Genomic DNA, 16035 nt, shown 5'->3' with positions numbered 1-16035 from the left:
GCAAAAAATAATACAATCTAAAAAAATCATTTCTCCTACTTTAGCCCACCTAATAGACTCACTACCTAGGCCCCTCTAATTTGTCCAAATATGTCCTATACATCAACACCTAATCATAAATTAATATCGTTAATTTTACTGGTCAAAAACAAGAAACCGAAACTTATAACCACTTCACAATCAATGCATTTTATATGTGTTACAATCCAAATTTGACAGGTAATGTCAATATCACATGTTTATTTTCGGTGTCCTTACCAAAAACATTTTCCTAAAAGTTATTTCTTTTGCTTCACACGCCTGCAAGATTTGTACAACCACCCTTGAAAATCCAGATATTACAATCACATCCCAAAAGAATAACAAATTACATAAATCCAAAGAAAGAGAGAAACCACAAAACAGCCCCAAATCCAGCGATCAACAAAAATTAGAAAAAAAAAACACCTTTGTGTTGGGAAACCCAAGATTTTGGGCCATAAAGACACACGTGCAATTATAACTAACGACCCAATCCAAAACCAAAACCAAAACCAAGATTCTATCTTTCTCTCTCCCTCTTCAATTTCTCTCTCTCTATACACAAACAATAATCTCTATCCACAGTTTTTGCCTGTCACACTCACTCACTCTTTCGCAACACAGATTCTTCAATTTCCGTTTCCCACTCTCTCCAAACCCCATTACATGTTCTCCGCGGAGGTTTTCGGCGTCTTCACCGTCCATGGCGCCGATGTATCTCCGGCTCCCGCCACCGCCACGAACACTAACTACACCAGCTGCTTCAAAAAACCCGCGCCTTCTTCTCATAGCGTGGTGAACACTGTGAGGTTCCCAAAGGCTTCCTCCGCCACTCTCTGTCGTTGCAGCGTTGACTCAAAGTCCGCCGTCGGCGGTGAAGTTTTCTCGGTGACGCCGTCCGGCAAGTCTGACGTGGACTACCTTGGTGAGAGCACCAAAGGCGATTTGAACGTTAAGTTGGAACACCTCGAAGCTTTTGGTAAAAAGAAAGGAAAAATAAAAAATTTTCTCCTATTTTGTTCTATTATTTGTCCTTTTTAAGGTGTGCATTGTTGTGTTAGTTGAAGTGAATAGCTTTATCAGTTTATATGTTAGATTCTGCTATATCATGATGGACCCAACATTCTCTTTTCGTCATATGTTGTAACATATATATGTAAATATTGAACATTCCCACCAAAGGTTGTAGTGTTTCTCGGCTTTTACTAGTTTACTACAATTCTTGTTGACTCCTTTGTTTGGTTGTAATGAGTTATTGGTAACGCTTGTGGTGTTTTCATAAATACCGGACACTATTATATTGAATATGGTTTTTCTTATAAATTTATGTTGCAAACAAAGTGGATAATGGTTTCTCCCTCGTAGGAATTGATGGTAATGGTGCACTAGAAGGTCCAATTGAGGAAGTGGCTAGGGCAGAAACTATTGAAGCAGAAGATTTGCTGAAAGACTTGGGTATTCCGGTACGTAAAGCCTACCGATTTTGCTTACTTGCTGCGTTTTATAGTTTATGATATGTTTGCCAAGAAAGAAACTGTGGTCTCCTTCACCTTATGGGTTCTATTAGTTGATGAATGAACGTGTGATCAATATGATAGCAGTGTGCTGCTATCTGGACTTTTGTGTGTATCTATGTCGTTACTCGTTATCAAATCCATCTCAACACAGGAATAAATTGATAATGTTGGTTACACATACCATAAGTTCATAAGTATGGTTTTGTGAAGATCCACCTTTAATATTTTCAAGTAGGATAGCATAAAGGGGTGTTGTTATAAGGTAAGTTACAATATCCCTGCCCCTAGGTTTGCAAAACCTAAGTGAACCACCTGATTACATTTACAGAGTGTACATGCTTTTCTGATAATTAGCTCCAGTTGTATATCAAAGAAGTCCGGGTCCCTATGATGTGATTAGCTTTTTTATGGTTCCTACTCATGGGAGTATCAACCTTCCATGTGCTCATATTGGATAAATATCAACCTTATTACGAAGGCCAACTAACTTCTTCATTACTTGATATTGTCTTATGTAATCATTGTTTCTGATCGGCACACTGATTTCTTCTCTCTATATATTTTTTTTCTCTTCCCATGGGATGTTGACTGGAGTTATCCTGATTTCGTAAGTAACACTTTTTTTAATCTTCGTGCAGAGTCCTTCTTCAGCTAGAAATTCACCTCGTGGAATATTCTGCAGCCGTACGTTGAACCTGCGGTCAATTAGTGCCATTGGATATGACATGGACTATACCTTGGTCCATTATAATGTGATGGTATTCATCTGTTCCATATTAGTATATCATATAATCTGTATGAACTTACAAGTTTAGCTACTTCCTTTGTTCAATTATCAATTGTATACCATTGCTTTACCATTGTAGTTGAGAGCATAGAAGTAAGAAAAAAGGTTCTGTACTATTTGGTGTCTTGTGCAACTGTAGGTTTATCTGCATTAAGGTTTATGGACCTCTCTGATGACTGATATTGACCTGTGCTGTTGCAGGCTTGGGAAGGGCGGGCTTATGACTATTGTATGGAAAACCTTAGGAACATGGGTTACCCTGTCGATGGGCTAGCATTTGATCCTGATCTGGTAAGATGTTATCTCCAGCATCCTGAAGGCATTTGGCAATTGATGTTCCCTCTTGTTTGTACAAAATGATCTTACATTTCGCCATAAATTGTTCAGGTAATTAGAGGTCTGGTCATAGACAAAGAGAAAGGCAATTTGGTTAAAGCTGATCGATTTGGTTATATAAAAAGAGCTATGCATGGCACTAGAATGTTATCTACTCGGGCTGTGAGGTAAATGTCAGGCCTTGTAATTTGTTTTATGATACTGATAATCCAATCAGAAGCTTCTTGCTTTCTTGTTAGCTGCTTGCTTGTTAGCTTCTGTCATCAAACACTGCTGTAACTTATTGAAACACACATCAGTTTTGCATTCAAGATAAGTGAATATGTACATAAGTTATTAATAAACAATGTAAGTTGACAACTAATTAAATATCCAGAACAATACAGTAATGGTATTTCATTAATTTTCTGTTAATTGTGAAAGTCTGACTTCTGAAATAACTGGAGATTTGTAGCATATCATGATTGATTTCCTTTCAGCACAACTCTTGCATACGTAACACACACATACACACACATGTAAATGTACTTATTTATAGCTCAGTAGATTTCATTTATCAAAAACTGGAGTAATAGTTTCTGTAGTGCTTCTTAACTTTATATGCAATGGAAGTGAGATGTACGGGAGGGAACTGGTGGACCTGCGAAAGGAGAGTCGGTGGGAATTTCTCAACACACTGTTCTCTGTGTCTGAAGCTGTGGCCTACATGCAGGTATGTTGCACTCGCTGTTGAAAATCACTCAACTTTCAGTTTCAGTAGAAGAGATGTATCATCCCACAATATTCATTTTGCACTAGTATTCCAATTTTAGTTTTTGTGGCTTTGTCTTATCTTGGCAACAGGTAATGGGTTCTATTCTGTTGGTGTGTTTATTTGATTGTTCAAGCATTATTAACTGTGTCTTATGAACCTTAATCGGGTTATAGGATAGTGAATGTTTATGTTCCGGTTTCCACTGTTGATTCTCTTGTGGCCATTTAGGCATTCCAAAATTTAAGTAGGTAGTAGAACACAAATGGGAGTTGGGAAATGTTAAGATGTGAGGTTTGAGCATATGGAAGCTCAGATAAACTGCCTTACTCAACCTTATTCTTACTTAAAACATGAATATCAGTGTTTCCCTCACAATAAATAAGGATGTTCCCCCTGTATTTAATGTAATTATGTCTTACTGTGATGAGACTACATTAATGATATATATTTGCTTTCAGATGGTTGACAGATTGGACGATGGGACTATACCAGCTGATCTTGGCCCCCTTGATTATAAAGGGCTTTATAAGGTAATATGGTGCAAATATTTTAAATTTTATTTATCTTTGATTAGAGATGTTTATTCCTTACAATTAGCATAAATCTCAGGCTGTTGGAAAAGCTCTCTTCTGGGCGCATGTTGAAGGTCGCCTTAAGGTGAACACCTCGTGCCAGTTTTTCTTTCCCCTGTATGGTGCTTTAATGGTGAACTTTGTTAACTCCAAATGACTTGTGGAATTTATGCAGAGTGAGATCATGTCTAAGCCAGAACAGTTTGTGGAGCCCGACCCAGAGTTACCGTTGGCACTTCTGGATCAGAAGGAGGTATTGCCTGTAATGTGTTATTGTTTGCATAGACGTGATGCTCTTCTACTACTTAGTCTGTTCTTGTCATGAAACAGGCTGGCAAAAAACTTCTGCTTATTACCAATTCAGATTATCTTTATACGGACAAAATTTATTTGACATTGTAAGTTCATGTTGGTTACTTCTTCCTTAATTCTTTTTGGTACATTGGCAGCAGTGAGGTCTAAACCTAGGATCTCATTCTCATACTACTACTACTACCCATTACCCTCACCACTAGACCATTCCTATTGCTTTTTTCCTGGGATTTTGTTCTTGAATAATTTACAAAAGAAATTATTGTCTTGACATTGGAGGAAAGAAAAATACCGTTTTCTTCATGTCTTGTCTTATTATGAAATAAATTTTGCACTAATGGATGTTTTCCTTTTTGATGGTTAGGTAATTGTGTCAGCAAGAAAACCAGAGTTTTTCCAAACGTCACATCCCATGTATGAAGTGGTGACAGGCGAGGGTCTGATGAAACCTTGCTTCAAGGCTCAAACAGGTAATTAGTATAATTGGTAAACTGTTACATTCTTTTTATGAAGTGGCTAGGGTCTGATGAATATTCCCATTGTTTTATGAAGTCTGTTACATTCTTCAAAAAAGGAGAAAAAGAAAAAAAAGTCAGCGTTAAATAGACACCTAGTCTTATATATTTAGTTATATACTTGTACTGATTCTTGTAACACAGCCAAAATCATTATAAATTTTGGTCACAGATGATCTTTCGGTCAACTGTTGTTTCCTTATGTGTTACAATAAATAGTCATGGAGCATTAGTCATAGAATGTGGATATGTTTACTATTTAGATCACAGTCATTCATTGAATTATTGATGTGCTACATTTACGTTCCACATGATTTGACTACATGTACATGATCTCATATCTTCTGCAGGTGGTTTGTACTCGGGGGGAAGTGCACAGATGGTTGAAAATTCTCTCAATATTCATGGAGATGAGATATTGTATGTTGGTGACCATATTTACACTGATGTCAGTCAATCCAAGGTTCATTTGCGATGGCGAACAGCATTGATTTGTCGAGAATTGGAAGATGAGGTTGGTTCAATCAGTTTATGTTCTGATAATTTTTCTGAGCAAAGAAAGTTAAACTATGAAAGCTTTCCTGATCTTATTTCTCTATGGAAAAGAGCAATAAGATGAGCATAGTGTGGCTTGACTGGATCCTATTATGAAATGTCATGATTTGGTTTTCAAATGTTAAAACTGCAGTACAATGCCCTCATTGGGAGCCGGATACATAGAGAATCATTGGTGGAACTTATAAATCAAAAGGAGGTTCTAGGGGATCTCTTCAACCAACTTCGACTGGCTCTACAAAGGCGGAGTCATGACAGGCCTGCACAAGTAAGTTTTGGCTCTATTCTCCTATTATGTGTTAAACTATTTAAGCTTCATTTTTATTAATGCTGAGTACCTCTTGACATTGTTGAAAAATGAAAGCACTAGGCATTTAAAATCTTCATTTGCGTTATATAGGCATTGTTCCTAGGACCTATGTTGCAAACCTCTGCTCCTACTACTAGTTTGTTGCCTCAATCAATCCCCTTGACCTTCGTAAGCTAAATATGATATCCAATACAATGACTAATCTTCTCAAATATCCCTATAATTAATCCTAGTATATCATAAAAACTTGTGACATTAAAAGGCCAAATTAATAATTATCTATGATTTTGGGATGTTTTGTCCTTTACATGTCTACAAAGCTTTTTACCTTATCCCATATTATTTTTAAAGTGAGCCATTTTAGCTATTTTAATAATGGTAGTTAGTTTTGCTATGTACTTGAAGACCCTTGCAGCAACTAATATGAATGATGAGGACCTTACTGAAAGCATGCAAAAGCTATTAATCGTTATGCAAAGGCTAGATGAGAAAATTGCTCCAATGCTTGAGGCGGATGGAGAGCTCTTCAATTCAAGGTGAGCAAAAATTATTGATATTTGATTCAGAAACTCTTGGCTGTACCTTCGTATCTGCTTGCTTCATGGCTAAATATGCAAACCTTGCTTACTTTTGCAACTGACTTGCCATGGGAAAGAATTTGACTGGTAACTCTGTACAGTCCTCAGCTTAAAATAGTCTGCATCTATAAAATATCAAAGATCCTCTGTCATGATGTTATGTTATCATGGAAAACATAAATGGTATGCAAACTAGTCCAACGGAATCCTGGCTCTATGCTTTCAAAATGCTGTAAAGAAATTGGCACCTTTTTTATTGGGCATTTTTTTGTCTAATTGTGCAAGGCAAGTAAAGGAGAGTCTTTCTTCTACCTTTCAACGCGGATGCTATTAACTCCATTGTATTTGTCTGCAACAGGTGGGGTTTTATATCCCGTGCTGGTCTCTGGGATAAAAGTCACTTGATGAGACAAATTGAGAAGTATGTACTTTCTTCTTGATGCCCTCTTCATCTATATCATACTGATTTCTTAAAAATGAGCATTAATTTATTTCAATTTCAGGTATGCTGATATTTATACCTCTAGGGTGTCTAATTTCTTATATTATACACCCTTCATGTATTTCCGCTCCCAGGAACAGGTATCCAGATCATCTTCTCCCTAAAGCATTATGTTTCTGTTTCGCGTTTCAGCTGACTCAAATGTGTTTCTGTGCTGCAGAACCTTGCGCATGATTCATACTCACACTTATGTTCACAAACTCAATATTAAGATTTCTTCCTAGGGAGAAATGGAGGTAAAAATGGTGGATAAATAAGAGAAATAAGAATCTTCTGCTGTTGACATTATGAGCATGTGTACTATTCATAACGATAGCAAGCCCATGAAGGACTTCAGCAGCAGTTTTCCCTTGACCAAGTGGTGTTTAAGTTGGCCCCTATGATTGTAGGAGAGCCGCCCCATGCAAAGGGTAAAATAAATTTGCTAAGGGTTTATGTAGTTATGCTTCCAACTGAATTCTTATTCAGGCTTTTAATCTATATCTATGGTGTAATATCCACAGCTTTGTGACTTGTGAGGAATTGTTATCCAAATGTCTCCCTATGGTTTTAAGTAAATTATATAACTACCATGATGGATGATAGGTGTTGAGGATTTCCTTTGTTAGTGACATTGTCCTTTTCTCTTTGGGAGCATAAATAAGTAAATTATTGCTTGTTTTATGTTGTTCGTTTGGCTATTTCCTTTTCCTATTTCTTTTTCTTTTTGCGCTTTGAGTGAGTTGGAACAATTTAGTATAGGTTTTTGTTAAAAGTGATAGTTATTTTGAAATGAATGTAATGTTTAGTAAAAATATATTCTGAGAACATCAAAAATATTTTAATTTAAAATTTAAAAAATACTTTGCAAATATATATCAATACTTGATTTTCAACTTAAAAGACTAGAATGTGAATAAAATAGACGTCAAAATGCTACTGATCCATACATTGCATTTTTGGATAAAGCAAATCCACAATTCTCATCAGAATTGCATCTTCAAAAATGGTAACCACCCTAAAAGCTACATCTCTAATCTAGGCTCCAGCTCAAAAAATATCAAATAAATGTTACAAAATCAGGCCTATGATATACTCAGAATGTTTGTTTTGCTTTCAAAGTTTTTATTATTAATAGAATGGAACCTTGCATTTTCTTATGGTATGATGTCTACCATAGCTGTAAGCAGGAGAGTCTGGTGGTGGCAACAGGTGACTTTCATCATAGTTGATAGAAACAAGACAAAGCCCGTGAGGCGGAGCTGACAGAGAGTATTTCGCAAGCTCCTTTCGATCTCTACTTGCCAAAATATGCGGAACAATCCCAGGAGGAATAGCTTCCTTGCCAATTTGAAGCAACAAAGCCACCTGGAAAAGTCATTGCTGTCATGAAACTTATCTGAATACAATCTCTCTTGCCAAGTTGCAAGAATTAGTCACAAGAAAGAATGTTTACCATGTTTCGAACTTGTCTATATAAGAAACCTGAACCTTCAACTTCTACCTGCAAAAGAGCTCCCTAGAAATAGATATTGAAGTGATCAGCTTTATAAGCCTTAAAATCTTCACATAAAAGTATCAGAAGCCAGAGGAAACTGATTAAGAACAAGATGAGTACCATTTCTTTCACCTCAAATCGGAAAATGTGCTTTACAGGATCCGGCACCCGATCATTGTGGGATGCATTGGCAAAAGCAGAGAAGTCATGCTTCCCAACAAAATATTTTGCAGCTTCTTGCATGACAGCGCTATTGAGTTTATACACACTATGGTAAGCAAAATGCCGCTGGAAAGGATCCATGATGCTATCATTGTATATCTTGTAATGGTAAATCTTACTTTTGGCAGAAAATCGAGCATGGAATTCAGCTGATGCAGGGCTGATCTCTCTAACCCGGATATCAGTAGGAAGAAGACCATTCAAAGCCGCATGAATTTCTTCCAAGTTTTTGTAGTTAAATGGCGTAAAGAAATGCGCAACCTGCAGCATGGTAAGTTATAAAATTTTCAATGGTTTCTTCCACTAGAAACCACATGAAAGGAACAAAGTCAGACCTGACCCCAGGCGTGGACTCCTGTATCGGTCCTGCTTGCACCAACCAATCGCAGATCCTTCCTTTCAAGCTTTGTTGCTTTAATCAAAGCTTTTTCCACAGTGCATTGCACAGTTGGGGGAGATTGCTGATATTGCCAGCCTGAAAACATAACCATCACTCTATCAGGGACAACAAAGAATTCATGTTTAAATTACATATTTTATACATTAGTACTGGAAAATTGCACCTTTATATACAGCTCAAAACCCAGGAAATGAGGATTTGATTACTGCTATGATTACATCAAAGATCAAAACTTGATTAAAAAGTTTGGGACTTTCAACTTGTATTATTATGGGCATAATGTTTGAAATTATTGACATCAACTGAAATTGAACAATTATTCACAATGCTTGAGACACTGTGTCCTTATATCTTACAACTAGTAAACAAAGCAATCTTATTGGCAATGAGTAATGCAATAGTCACAGAAGAAAAAGAGAAAATGAGAAAAACAAACACACACAAGCAAAGGGTACAAAAAACAGAACAACCAGGTTCAACAGGACAGAGAAACAGAAAAAAAAAAACCTAAGTCAAAACTGTTTTCAAGTTGAGAGCTTTATGGATGAAATGGAATACCCAGAATTAAAAAATGAAAAAGAATGAAGCAAACCTGCATAGTGAGTCCCATCGTAAGCCAAAATAAGGCGCCATTTATAGTCTGGTTGAATGGGCTTCACCCCATTTTCCAGCTCCACAGGAGCAAACGAATTCAACTGAGATCCAAACAGAGAGAAGAAAACAATATCTTACTATGAACAGAGAGACGGAGAGAGAGAAACATAGAGAACGAGATGAGAGAATATCATACCGAAAGAATGGAAACCGGAGATGGTGGAGCAACCAGAGCTGCTACTGCATAGTTCATCTCTCACAATCAAACACACCTATTACCCCTTTATCCATTTTATTTTTGTAGATTTTTTCCTTTATATTTTCATTGTTCTTCATATAATCATATGCTTATTTTTCACATTAGTTTAATTTTGATAATTAATGGTATAAAAAACTTGTATACTATAATTTAATCTGATTTACTCATTTTAATAGTTGTATAAAATATAAAAAGTATCATATTCATATAAAAAAAATAGTTATTAAATTAACTATTATATATTTATGTATACATTAATATATATTTTATATAGATAATCAATTTGATGTTTCACTCGTTTTTTTTGTCGATTCCGATGGATAGTGTCAAAACGAGCTTGTATCAAAATCTTATTCGGAGAGCATATACGTCTCCTCTCTTAAAAGAGTGAGCTCGACTTGGAATTTACTTAATCAGTACTTTTGTTGAATCAATAGATTACAAAGCTTTCATCGATAAACTTAGTACAAGTAAAGAACTTGATAATAATATGAAATAACCAATAAAATTAACAATAATGAAAAGTGCAATGATAATGAAAAAATGAAACAATGAAATAAGTTGCAATAAAAGAAATCATAAAACAAGTGAAAAGAAAATACGAAAAAGAAATGAAGAAAATAGGAGAAAATTTAGTGATGACATTCAACACTCACATGTACAAGCACTCCATTCTTTCGTGCGTCAGTGTGACTCAGAATTTTGCAGAATTTTAGTGTTTAGAGTAGGTTGCAATGCATGCCTATGTTGATTTCAATCTTCTTATTTATAGAGACAGCTCTTGGTAGTTACTTCTTTCTTTTTTACGTTCGTCTTTCAACTTATTCCCCAAAATTTGCACCATGTTCCCCACTCTAAGCTTGAGAGTCAAGTAAAAAATCTTGATGCTCAACTTAAAATAATCGCTGGTCAACTTTTTTCACATAGTCTTTGACTTCAACTCTCCTCCTGATCGACTTAGTTCACAATCGAGGCTTATTCTAGTCAAGGAACTCATTTTACTACCAAAAAATTGCCTTTTAAAATTTGTTATTTTGTTTAAAAATACAAATTTTATATGTTTAAGGTCATGTGCTTGGCACATGTCTTTTTTAAAAAGATATTTTGGTTATACCATGCTAAAACGGCACGCTTTTCTTGGGGATACATAACGTTTCCTTCCCTAATTTCAAAGCCAAAACCATATCTCTCTTCTCTAAGCGACAATTCACCCACGACTTCTCAACCCATTCTTCATTTGAGTACTGCACCATCCATGACTGTTGCTTCTTCTTCCTTGGCAACCATGGCTACTACCTTCTCTGTAGTGGCCACCTCGATGGCTCCTATATCGGCAACTACTACTTCATCACCTGTTCTTCTGTCAGCCACTGTCATTGTAGCTACTTCTTCCCAACCTTCCGAAGAAGATGACGATGTTGTGATTATTTCTCCTCCCCAATTAGTGGCTGGAGTGACTGAATTTTACAATGATGGTGGATTTTGAGGGTCCCAAATTCAAATGTCGAGACCTTTGAACTTGGGCACAGCTAGGTATTCCTTCCATTCTCAGTCAATGGAGTATTGCATTCTTTCCTAGGTCCCACAGCCACTCCAGAACAAATCAAATCCATTTCCTCATTCTTTCTATCACCCCCAGAACATTTACCATTGATTTTCTGTAAAAATATTAAAACCTCATATTTTGCTGATCATTTTTTTAGAACTACTCTCCCTAGAAATTTGAGTTTTTACTTTTCATACTGGATGTTCTGACTTGCACCAGTGTATAAACTTGTTTGGAAAGCTATCAATATCTTTCATGCCCTAAAATTAGCAACCTTTGATCTTTCCTACACGGCTCCTTTGCTAGGGGCGAGTCTATGTTTTTGGTGTATTGCTACCAACAACTTTCATTTTTCATATGGAATGATGGGTCCGACTTTGATGGAGGTTTTAACACTGACCACTTTTGCTGACTGATGGTGAGTTTGTTTCATGGTCGACCGACTATCCAAAAGATGATTTTAATATCAGCTTCAAGTCTAATTCCATTTCGAGTTTCATTTGAAACAACATGGGTTCCGAGGGAGACCTTGTTTTCGACAGTGAACATGTAGCTCTTCCTCTCCTTTGGCTCAATTCTTTTTGTATTTTGTTCAAAATTGGTCCAAATTCAGAAAAACAACTACTTGCTCCTGGCCATTATGCTTCATCATAAGAAACTCATTGATCTCCCTTCCTTGATTCTGAGTCATTTGTATAAAGTCCTTTCTTTTATTGTTGTTGAGATTCGTCGAGGAGACTCCTCGATCAACCCATTTGGTCCTCTTTAGGTTGTCAATCTTTGGTTAAAAGTTACTCTTAAACCTCGATTCACAGCTTCCTCAACTGAGCTTCCTAGCACCCTTATCGATGGTATTCGTCTTTCTCAGCTTTCCTAGACAAAACCCAAAACTATGTCTTCTATAGGTACTTTTTGACACTTCTTCTCTATTCTCTTCAATATAAAAAAAGATTACAATGTCTCATAGTTTCCTAACCCTTTTTCTTTTCGACCTAGTACTATTCTACACCTGAATTCCTTCACTTCTTCTCAGCCAGCAAACCAAGCAATAGTCGATGACTTATGGTATAGGATATTAACTCCCCAAGTTCTTCTTGTTAGTCTACCGCAAGAATCGACCTAAGCCCTAAAAAAAAACCTTGTCACCTACTCCCCTCAGTACGTTGCTCGATAATTTGGGTTAGCTCAATCATTACCTTCACCCTTCTCTCTTGACCCTGGAGCACAATTAGTTCAGTATGAAGTGTCAGAGGTGGAGGATCTGACCAAGATGTTGGACCTGAACCATAAAAAAATGTCGATCTGATATCGGCATTTGGATATCATCCGCTGCTTCCTGTCGACCCCTAGTTTTTATGACTGGTGGTTAAAGTACTTTTACTCTCATTGTGACTTTGTCGAACAAGCTTTTGTTAATTTGGTCTCTTTTACTATTGTGTCGACTGCACCAGCACTGAAGAAGACCAGAGCTAAACATATCACTGAAATCGTAAAGTTTGAGAAGTACTATCAAGTTAAATGGCACTTTAGGAAGGTGAAATGGGTTTTTAATGAAGCTTTAGAGGTATGGAAAAAGAAAAGGGAGGTACACTTTAATAGGTGTCTCGACTGATTTTTTTCAAAGCTCCCACTAAAGATCTTTTGGCCAAAAAAGAATCCTTTATGCGTCCTTTTAAAAACTCTTCTTTTTCCAATGCCTTTTTTGCCCTTTCAGATATACTCCCTGACCCTCATAAAGGAGCTTGGTGCATGGCAGAAATTAGGCCAATTAAGAGATTGTAATATAAGAACAACGTTGCGAGTATAGCTCTTAACCAGCTAAAATCCGCCTTATCAATTTAGAAAGGTGTCACAAAATTTAGAATAAAAAATACTGGGAGTATGAGTCCCATGTCGTCTCCCAACAAGTTGCAAGAAAGGGTACTAATTTATTAATTAGGAGTTTCCAAGAATTTTGAGAGTTGAATAACAGAAATTAAACAATTGTAATTTAGTGCAATGAAAATTAAAAAAGATTTATAATATTCTAAATAAAAAGCCTTGACTGGGGGAATGATTAATTGGAAGTTCTATCCTTGTTGGGATCTCTTAAGTGTAGTATCAAAAAGGTTGTTGTTTTCACTTAGATAACCCTTACTAAATAAAGGAAAGTCAAGTGATTGAGCTAACTCTTATTCGCAAATCCTAGTCCTCTCCCTTAGGAAGGTCTAGCGTTAGTAAATACAGAACTAGCCAACAACTTCCAATTTTAACCATTACTTAAGCCTTCCAACTCAAGTGTCTCCTTTTAATCAACCCCCATGTCAAGTATGGAGTCTACTCCATTGACATGAATATAACGCTCATAGAAATATAAGAAGACATGATAAATTAAATAAAAATAGGGATTGAAAATTAATTAAAAATAAAAGTAATCCTTTACATTAACAATCCATGAAAACAATCCAATTACCACTCTAAACAAGAATTAAGAATATGGAATAAATAAAAGAGCAAGTAAGGAAAAAAACTAGAATAGTATCTTTAATGGAGGTGATGACTCTTCAATATCCAAAAGCAAAAGCAATAAATTAATAAACTATGAATGTAAACAAAACCTAGAGGAAGAGTAATTTCTCTCTAGATTCAGATCTAAAACCTAAAAACTATCCTAATGAGAATGAATGAATGTGTGTTGAGTCTCTGCACGTTCCCTGGCTTTATTCTGTGTTTCTGGGCTGAAAACTGGGTCAAAACGCGGCCCGAAATCACCCCAGCATTTTCTGTTATTTCTGTAGATCGCGTAGGTCACGTGTACGCGTCATCCACGCGTGTGCGTCATTTGGCGTTTTTCCTTGTCACGCGTACGCGTCGTTCACGCGTGCACGTCTTTTGTGCAGACTCCAATGCGCGCGTACGCGTCAGGCACGCGCACGCATCGCTGCAATTTTCTCCATGTCGCGCGCACGCGTGAGCCATGCATGCACGTCGATGCTCGCTGGTCATCTCCTTAGTTTCTTGTGTTCCTTCCATTTTTGCAAGCATCCTCTCCAATTTCTAAGCCATTCCTGCCCTATAAAGCCTGAAACACCTAACACACGGATCACGGCATCGAATGGTATAAAGGAGAATTAAAATATACAAATTAAAGATCTCTAGGAAGCAAGTTTTCAACTATAGAATAAAACTAGGAAGGAATTGTAAAATCATGCAAATCATATGAATAAGTGGGTAAAGACTTGATGAAACCACTCAATTAAACACAAGATAAACCATAAAATAGTGGTTTATCAGAGCTTTAGGGGTAATTTATGAACTCCAGAAAAATGATCCAAGGACGTGTGGAATAACTTCAACTAATCTCGAGTATGGTCGAGACACTCATCATGTAGTGAGCGGTTGGACGAGGATCCTTGATATCCTCCAGGTACTTCATACCTTTTAGATTGATTATTCAAAGTCTCTTATTATAACTTCTTTCAACGCAGGTGCTCAACTGACCATCATTAGCGGAGTTGCTACCGAGCTTCCCCAAGTTGAAGAACTCTAGGATTTGGACGAAGATACCGCTCCACCAAGCGCCAAATCTGGTCGAGGTGGTCAAGGAAAAGGTCAGTCAAAATGTGCAACCTTTACTTCAAAGAAACATGGTCCCATTGACATCTTAATGAATGTTGAACCACCAAAGAAGAGTCGACCCACCACTTCCTCCAAGTACATGCTTTAGTCATTGCTTTTTTGCAACTTCTTTCATCATATATTTATCTTTCATATAATGATTATTTTTCAGTCGAGGCAATCTCAGTTGAAGCAATCCCAGAAAGGGACTTCTTCTCAAATCACTGATGTTGACACCCCTTCTTCCTAGAGGTTGACCAACCTATTCATGCTGAAATAGAAATTCTTTAGCCTCCATCGATCCCTATTTCGACTCCAACTCAGAATCCACCCTCAACTGCTGCTTCACATACTTTGACGACTTTTCCTTTGGTACGTTCTTTATTGATCGAATTTGTTGAGTCAATCCTTATTTGCTATTTGACTTGTTTTTCTTTTCGGGAAAGTTACAATCCTATTCCAAGTGGTGCGGAAACTCACCAAGAGTCCGGTCCTGCCCATGGGTCCGGATCGACTACCGCAGTAACTGCGGTTTCTCATACTCAACCATCGACACAGAAATCTGTCGATCAAGGTCTAGAAGCACCTTTCACTATTCCTTCTCCAAAAGCTGGGGATTTAAACTTTGATGATGTTGACTTTGATTTGGAGAACATGCTCAGGTCTAGTGTTGAGTGCTACCATTCCACAAGTCAAAGAATCGATCCCTGAGGAGCTGCTTCAGGAAAAGGAAGTCGTAGAGGAAGTCATTTCTCCTGCTCCTACAGGCCCCGACCTTCAGATCATCAAACAAGTCAACATCATCCTTGATTGTCTGAATCATCCTTTGGAGGATATTAATAATGATGCTAATTTAAAGGTTCGACTTATTAATGCTCTTGCTTACCTTAGTCCCCATATTCCTTCTTACACTCATTCAGCTCTAAGTTCCTTTATCGAAGATGTTTATGTTCATCTATAAAAAATTCAAGATGCCGATGATGAGATGAATCAGTCAATCGAGGCCTTAGCTAAGCATAACACACAATTGAAGAAATACGAGAAGGCTAAGTCCCAAGTTTCTGAAGTTTTGTCAGAATCTTGAACAAGAAAACAATAATTGGCATTAAAGATTGCAAATTCAGAAAAAGAGTTGGCTGACTTGAAATCTGGTAAGAACAAGGTTTCAGCAACTAATACTG

The 16035-nt window shown here is 36.9% G+C and overlaps 2 protein-coding genes across 3 annotated transcripts; one reads left to right on the top strand and one right to left on the bottom strand.

Annotated features, from left to right (window-relative positions):
- On the top strand, positions 548–6983 carry LOC107612563 (5'-nucleotidase domain-containing protein 4). Its single transcript, XM_016314247.2, is given in 18 exon segments — positions 548–1000; positions 1387–1484; positions 2177–2296; positions 2527–2616; positions 2713–2828; positions 3274–3373; positions 3874–3945; positions 4025–4072; positions 4163–4240; positions 4318–4371; positions 4592–4769; positions 5165–5328; positions 5503–5637; positions 6085–6215; positions 6616–6678; positions 6761–6839; positions 6920–6958; positions 6960–6983. Coding segments are annotated over 18 exon segments (1902 nt in total). The 5' UTR covers positions 548–687.
- LOC107635550 (tRNA pseudouridine synthase A 1) lies at positions 7661–9772 on the bottom strand. Of its 2 annotated transcripts, none has more exons than XM_016339049.2 (6): positions 9649–9772; positions 9451–9553; positions 8794–8933; positions 8357–8719; positions 8195–8257; positions 7661–8106 (listed from the first exon to the last, which is right to left on the bottom strand). In XM_016339049.2, the coding sequence occupies exons 1-6, from the start codon at positions 9703–9705 to the stop codon at positions 7870–7872; spliced, it is 963 nt and encodes a 320-aa protein (XP_016194535.1). In that variant the 5' UTR covers positions 9706–9772; the 3' UTR covers positions 7661–7869. The 2 variants fall into 2 exon arrangements, with proteins under 2 accessions (XP_016194535.1, XP_020958668.1); XM_021103009.1 differs by having other exon boundaries at positions 8369–8719.

The sequence above is a fragment of the Arachis ipaensis genome, chromosome B01 (assembly GCF_000816755.2).
Source record: "Arachis ipaensis cultivar K30076 chromosome B01, Araip1.1, whole genome shotgun sequence".
In the NCBI taxonomy this organism is placed as follows: domain Eukaryota; kingdom Viridiplantae; phylum Streptophyta; class Magnoliopsida; order Fabales; family Fabaceae; genus Arachis; species Arachis ipaensis.
Note: the sequence above shows the minus strand (reverse complement) of the source record. Positions and strands in the feature narration are given on the sequence as shown.

Coding starts and splice junctions, on each gene's coding strand:
- LOC107635550 (XM_016339049.2), bottom strand. CDS start 9,705: ATGAACTATGCAGTAGCAGCTCTGGTTGCTCCACCATCTCCGGTTTCC. Junction 8,934..9,450: donor CGATGGGACTCACTATGCAG/GTTTGCTTCATT, acceptor TTATGTTTTCAG/GCTGGCAATATCAGCAATCT. Junction 8,258..8,356: donor GATTTGAGGTGAAAGAAATG/GTACTCATCTTG, acceptor ATCTATTTCTAG/GGAGCTCTTTTGCAGGTAGA.